A 6,717-nucleotide genomic window follows, 5' to 3' on the forward strand; every position below is an offset into this window, starting at 1 on the left:
CTTTTACAAAGCTGGAGACAAAGTTACATTTCAGAAAACAAAATTACATTGCCATAACACATTTACAAGTCCTGAGACAAATTTACATTTGAGAAAACAAATTTACAAGACGTGAAACACTTTTACAAACGCCGAGACAAATTTACAAGTGACGAAACACTTTTACAAACGGCCAAAACAAATTTACAAGTAACTCTTGCAACCGGAAAGGGAATGTACCAACTGGCGAAATGAACCGGAAGTAATAAGGTGACCCAAGATGGACGGCGGGCAAGCAGTCTTTTGCCCGTTTTGTGGCGAACATATGAGCCGATTAACGCCGTTTTGTTTTTCGTGTGGTCGGTCTTTGGAGTTTTTGAATGCCGCAGCTCAGACGGAAGGACCAGCCGCACAGGGGACATCTCAACTGCCGGATAATGCTAAACAAAGTAAGTGTAGCATAGCCGTAGCTATCCGTACGGCTAATAATCCGTATCCGTAATAATCGTAAATCAATCAACGTAAACAATGTTATTGATTAGCGGCTGCTAACTTTCTATTACTTTGGTTTTGTTAATTTTAGCAGAAAAACCTTGCCCATCATATAAGCAGTTTCTGGAGTACAGAAGTTCCAAGTCCAAGGAGCGTCAGTCTTTTAACTACGGGCCAAGAGGAAGACAGCGGGCTAAAGAGCGAAAACGCGTCCAGGTAGGCTGTACTGGCTGTATTAGCTTATCAATACTCGACTGCCTGACTCGGGATAACTCAAAAATGGATCTATATAAGAGAACTTATATATTTGACACAGGAATCTGTGCGTAGATTTTACAACATTGTCGCACTCGTGCAAGGCGAGATGCTTTGCTGAAGCAACTCGGCACAACAGTGTAACGATCTGAAGTGTTGTTTACAGTTATGTTCGGCTAACTATGAAACTGTGGTGGCATAAATTAGAACATGGAGGGACATCGCATTCTCCATAATCAATGGGACGTTCCTCCATGTTCTCCATAATTAATGGGAAACACTGGTGTATGTATAATCTTTTATATTACTGTGTAGTACATGAAATTAACCTTACCTTTTTCATTTTTTAGATAAACATTGGATTGATGGTGCCAAATGGGACTGATCTAAAACCTCTAAGAGGGAAAACACTCCCATTATTTGTAGACCCAGAGATAGAAGCACCTGATGTCCTGAAACAAGCAGTCCAGAAGATGAGAACATTTAACAAGGACATGCCAGAAGGAACGTATGTCCTTTTGTATCCAGACTGCTCAGAGGTGATCCATGTGCCTGGGTCAGAAAAGCCATTCAAATTGGCAGAATATAAAAAAGAACTCGGGAGGCCATATTGCAGGATCACCTTTTTCATTTGCCTTGAAAAACATTTTAAAGGAGGTTAGTAGATCTCATGATTCAATATTTTTATATATTTTAGACGCTGCACTGAAGGATATATCAACATTAGCAACATGATCTGTGGAATTCTTTTTGTTTTTACAGCCGTGGATGATACCTCAGACTCTGATTCTGAAATTGTCATCACTTCAAGGACCTCAGACTCTGATTCTGAAATTGTCATCACTTCAAGGAGCACAGCTGAATTCGATCGAGCTGACACTGTGGTAAGAATTTTTTTTTCTAATTATCAATATATACACGTGAATGAATGTATTTGTCTATGTCAAAACTGACAACCTATACTGACAACCTATCACCATTAATATATACTGTATATGATAAGGGAAGAGTTATGGAAGCTATTATAAATTGTTGATAAATTTGTTTTCCTGTCAGGTTTTTGAACCACAAAACCAAAGTACTCCCAAAAACACACTTGAAGATGAAAGGTCAGTACATATTTGGCACCCAGCCTTTGTCAAAGAGTGAGTCAAAGAGATTTCATGAGAGGTCCTTTCTAGTGGTAATCAACCACTAGTAATCTTGCCTGAAGGACAGTAATAAATAATGTAATCATGTTGTCATTTTAATCATGTTTCAGAGATGCACCAGGACGTTCAGCAACAACTCAGCCTGGACAGGTATTTGGGCAGACTGTAGCAGCTTGACATTTCTTACTTCCAGTGTTGTTGTTTCAGACATGTGTATTTTTTTTTTCAGATAGTAATATCTGATGCTGAAGATATGGATCCACCTGAAATAAATCCAGCCAAGACTTCTTGCTACAGGTATGTAACAAATGATAGAGACTCATTCATTGGGGAGAGATTTATGTTTGTAAGACGTTTTAATGTGGAGATTGTAATTTTCCAACAGTAAATACACGGACCTGTATGCACCAGGTGTTGAGGGAATTGACGAGGAGCTGGTTGCGGTCAATGTTGAGAATTTCCAACACACTGCAGTGTAAGAACTTCTGACTGGCATTCCATTTTTTTGCTGTTAAATGTTGCTGGTATATAAATAATTGTTCTAAAAGGGTTCACTGTGTGGGATATCCATTAATTAGATATTTTCTGTCATTACAGGGAGGAGATGAACATTACACTGCCTGACATTGTGGCAAACCTGTCACTTCCTATTGATCACAAAAGGGTCAGCAGGTTGAACATCTCAAGGGCTAATGTCTGGGATGGAGCAGTCAGAGGTTTCAAGCGTACAACATATTCTGAAAACTACGACATGCTGGTGAGATTTACTGATGATGCTGGTGTTTCTGAGGAGGGAATTGACACAGGTGGTCCCAGAAGAGAATTTCTTACTCTGCTCGTGAAACACCTGAAAGACCGGCCCATTTTTGATGGACCAGAAGGACATCGGTTCTTGGTCTGCAATGCAAAAGGTATGCATAGGGTGAGATGTGTACTATACTAATGGTTGGTTAATGATAATTAAACATATATCACATTGCATCTGCTTCTTTTCCCTCAATGTCTTCAAGTATATACTGTATATGTTTTAATTTTGCAATATGAATTCATTCACAGCTGTTAGGCAGGATGAATACTTCCTGGCAGGAAAGATGATAGCAGTGTCAGTTGTGCATGGAGGTCCAGGGCCCCATTTCCTGTCAGAAGATCTTGTACAGTATCTTGCTGGCCAGCCTTCATTTAAATCAACAGTTAATGTAATAACTGATGAGGAAATAGGGAAAGCTTTGCGAGAGGTGAGAATAGCATAAAGCATAGAGTTTGGTAGGACACACCATGGTTACACCATGCTACGTATGTCACTGAATAAAAATATGCAAGGATATACAGTTATTTACTGAGATGTTTATACCTCTTTTTTGTATTTCAGATTGAGAATGCTGCTTCATTGGATGCTCTGCAAGAATGCATCATGAGACACAGCACAGTGTTACAGACAGCAGGCTGTCTGAGACACGTGACTTCTGTGGAAGAAAAGAAAGACATCGTGGCAGACTACCTCCGATGGTATGTTATTGACCGCAACTCATCTGTAATTGACAGGTAAGGTCAATTTTCAATTGTTTTTTTTTCCCCCACATGAAATTTGTTTGAATATATCAGTTAGTTACTGTGACAAAATGTATGCTATGGTGTTACAACTGATAGCCTATATGATGTCTGTGTCTATGTTCCCTGCCTTATGCCAATCTATAAATATTCACACCAACCTGCTCAGTGGCATTTGTCCATGTGTTTCTGTATGTAATTTGTGCAGTTTGTAACACTTACCTTGTCATGTGCAATAGAATGTTGTTTTTTAAGTAACACACAACTATTCTCAAGTATGCACTTGTTTAAGTGGATTGCAATTGTTGGAAACAAACAGCTTTCTTTAGATTATTTAATTGGTTGTTGCAGTTGGTACTACACAGCAGTGAAACCATGTTTGTGTTCACTTTCTAGATTCAAAGATGGCCTTTCAGCCCTTCAGTTTCTTACAGCACTACAGCAACACCCTTCTTTGCTGAGCCCTGTCCTGTGCCACTCTGAAAAGCGACTCACTGGCCTTGAACTTGAAAGACTCTTCAGACCTGACCTCAGCCCTTCAGGGAGCAACAGGAGACAAAAAGAAAGTCAAACCTTGGCCTACTGGGCAGACTATCTCCTTGACTGTGAAGGTTTGTATGTTGTTGTTTTTATAACTACTTGGAAAACCACATTACCATGTACATCTGAACTTTTTTTTTTTTTTTTTGCAGAAGGTGAGGCTGCTGTGTCTGTGGAGGACGTTTTGATGTTTGCAACGGGGCTGACATCACTTCCTCCTTCTGGCTTGGAACCATTGCCACAAATAGAGTTCCTGGATGACTCTCCATTCCCAATGGCAAATACATGTTCAAACCTGATGGAATTACCACTCCTGGATTCATACAGTGTGTTTAAGTCACAAATGGACTTTGGAATTCAAAATAGTCCAGGATTTGGCTGTTTATAAGCCATATTGGATGAACCCTGGAGCTTGGACTCTAAAAATGTTGTTTGTTCTGCTGTTATGCCGTCGTCATTGGTGCACCTAAAGGTGCACTTGCAGGTGCAAGTGTTTTCATGGTGATATGCAAGCGTGTTTTTTTTCTCAGTTTTAGATCAATCATTCTTAAACTGTGCTCTGTTCATGAATCACTAGTTCAAGATTTTATCTATAAAAAAAATTTAATACATACATACTTTGCTTTATTTTTATTCATATTTCCCACTTTAAAATAATTAAGTTGTGGGTGACAAATTAAGACACTTTGTGTACATGTTACATATTTATTACAATTCGCAGCAAAATAACTACGTTCTTGTTCAACATTCTTGCTGCCTGGAAGCCACACCGCGATACATGGTTTAATTAAATCGATTCAGATCATATTTAAAAAAATAGATTCGACTCTATTTAAAAAAAAATCACGGCATGCCTAGTTGTACATTATTCGAATTGTGATTTGAATTGCATCGTGATCCCTGAATCGTGATGCGAATTGTATCGTGAGTGGCATGCCTAACCTTTATAATAAATGTTTCTTCCACTCATAGCTGAGCAATTTCTTTTAGTTTCAGATAGAGTTCAGTTGCAGACTGCCAGTAATCTGCCTTCTGTAAATGATTGCTCTCCATGGCCAAGTCCAGGTACTCCTGCATGTTTGCATCCCCACATGGAGCTGTTGTCAGGTGAGCCTCAGGAAAGGCATCCAGTTCAGCCTGGTCGATTTGAAAACCACAGTCTCTGGAGTCAAACCTATGTTAAAGAGAAGATATAATTACATTTATTTGAGAAAAAAATAAACAAATACAAACTATACCACCAAATATTACCTGTGTGGTAAGTAGTAGAGCTCATTGGGCACTCCTCCTGGACATGATGCTGTTTTGGAGGGTCGGATCCTGTGACTGTTCCATAATCCAACACACTCATCCAAGTCTTTCTGAATAACATCACCAAAGCAGTATCTCAGTAGACACTGATGCTCATGACTCCCGTTGAAGTATCCGGCGTCTCTAAGGTCTGCAAATAGCTCCATCCAGAACTGACTCCTACAGAAATCAATCAAATAAATGATAATTTTAAGCAGTGGCGCCGCTAGGATTCAATTTCAATGTACGCATAGAAACGGCAAAATACAACAACAAATGGAAAAATACTTTTTTAAGACAAAATCGAATGTTTTCAGTATCAGTGAAATCAGTAGCGTATATCATGGTGATAGGCCCCGGTGCAAATCTTTTTTTTGTGCCCTTCATCCGCGCCCTAAACACAAGCGCACGCTTGTGAGCACTCCACGCACGCACACACACGCTTGGACACACACGCACAGTACGGTATGATAACTCTCCCGGCCCGGGGAGAGAGACATGCATCGGCTCGGCCCACAGTGCTCAGCAGCAGAGAGGTGACGAGACTAGAGCCGAGCTGTATTGTGTAGTGGAGAGGGGCCAACACACGCTATGCGCAATTGCGCACACACGCGCGATCGTCCTCTCAAATGCGGCTGCGTCTCTCCAGGTCACTGTGTGAGCGAAAGAAAAGCTCTGACTTGCTTGGACAGACGTGGTTTGGTGTCACCCGCTGAAATTTAAATATCTAGTCCACCTTCAAAACAAGTACGCACAGTGCGTACAGGATTCCGGCTGGCGGCGCCACTGATTTTAAGCATATACTATGTTTGAGTGAATGAAAAAAGTTAAATGACTTGATGAAGGCCACTTACCTGCCCTTTCTGAATATGGACCACCAGGATTCAATCCTCTGGTTGTTTGTGGATGAGCCATACATGTGGCTGGACGCTCCAGCGTAGTGGTCTGTGTGGTGGTGGCGGAGGGTGCACTGAATTGCAGCCATGGTCCCGTTCTCCGTACCGCAATCGGTCCTCAGTCTCATGGGAATGATGGAGAGGTTTCGCACACATGACAGAAAATAGTTACCGATCACACTTGGGTCATTATTTGAATGTCCACATGCAAGCCACAGCACTTTGCGTGAAAATCCATCAATACAGCCATAAAGAGCCAACCCAAATGGCTTAAGTTTATCATTACCATCCGCGTGCCACGTATAGTTCGGTCCCATGGAGTGGTAGGTTCTTCAGACAAACCTTCTGCGTGCTCTCCTCTCGCATCCTCGAGGATTGAGCTCCTGGAGCAACTTCATCACGCGATCCCTCTTCACTCGTAGATTGTACTTTTGTTTGAGTACTTGCCACATCGTACGGTAGCCAAACAGTTGTCCAGGTCCACGAAGTTCCAGTCTGATGGCCCTAGTTATGGCGTTTGTAGAGGAGTAATCCTTTCTACGATATAACCCAGCTTCATTCAGTTT

The 6,717-nt window shown here is 41.1% G+C and overlaps 1 protein-coding gene across 1 annotated transcript; it reads left to right on the top strand.

Moving 5' to 3' along the window:
- Positions 1 to 259: 259 nt before the first annotated feature.
- LOC311010341 (uncharacterized protein) lies at positions 260 to 4,353 on the top strand (the record flags this gene model as incomplete). The annotated part of the gene is made up of 12 exons (XM_084040863.1): positions 260 to 428; positions 563 to 687; positions 1,077 to 1,383; positions 1,489 to 1,610; positions 1,783 to 1,835; positions 1,988 to 2,027; positions 2,107 to 2,174; positions 2,263 to 2,352; positions 2,475 to 2,634; positions 3,247 to 3,419; positions 3,822 to 4,036; positions 4,118 to 4,353. 12 exons carry the CDS (start codon positions 260 to 262, stop codon positions 4,351 to 4,353), a joined length of 1,758 nt encoding a protein of 585 aa, XP_083896989.1.
- Positions 4,354 to 6,717: the final 2,364 nt, after the last annotated feature.

This window comes from Eutrigla gurnardus (assembly GCF_963514095.1).
Source record: "Eutrigla gurnardus genome assembly, contig: SCAFFOLD_150, whole genome shotgun sequence".
Lineage (NCBI taxonomy): Eukaryota > Metazoa > Chordata > Actinopteri > Perciformes > Triglidae > Eutrigla > Eutrigla gurnardus.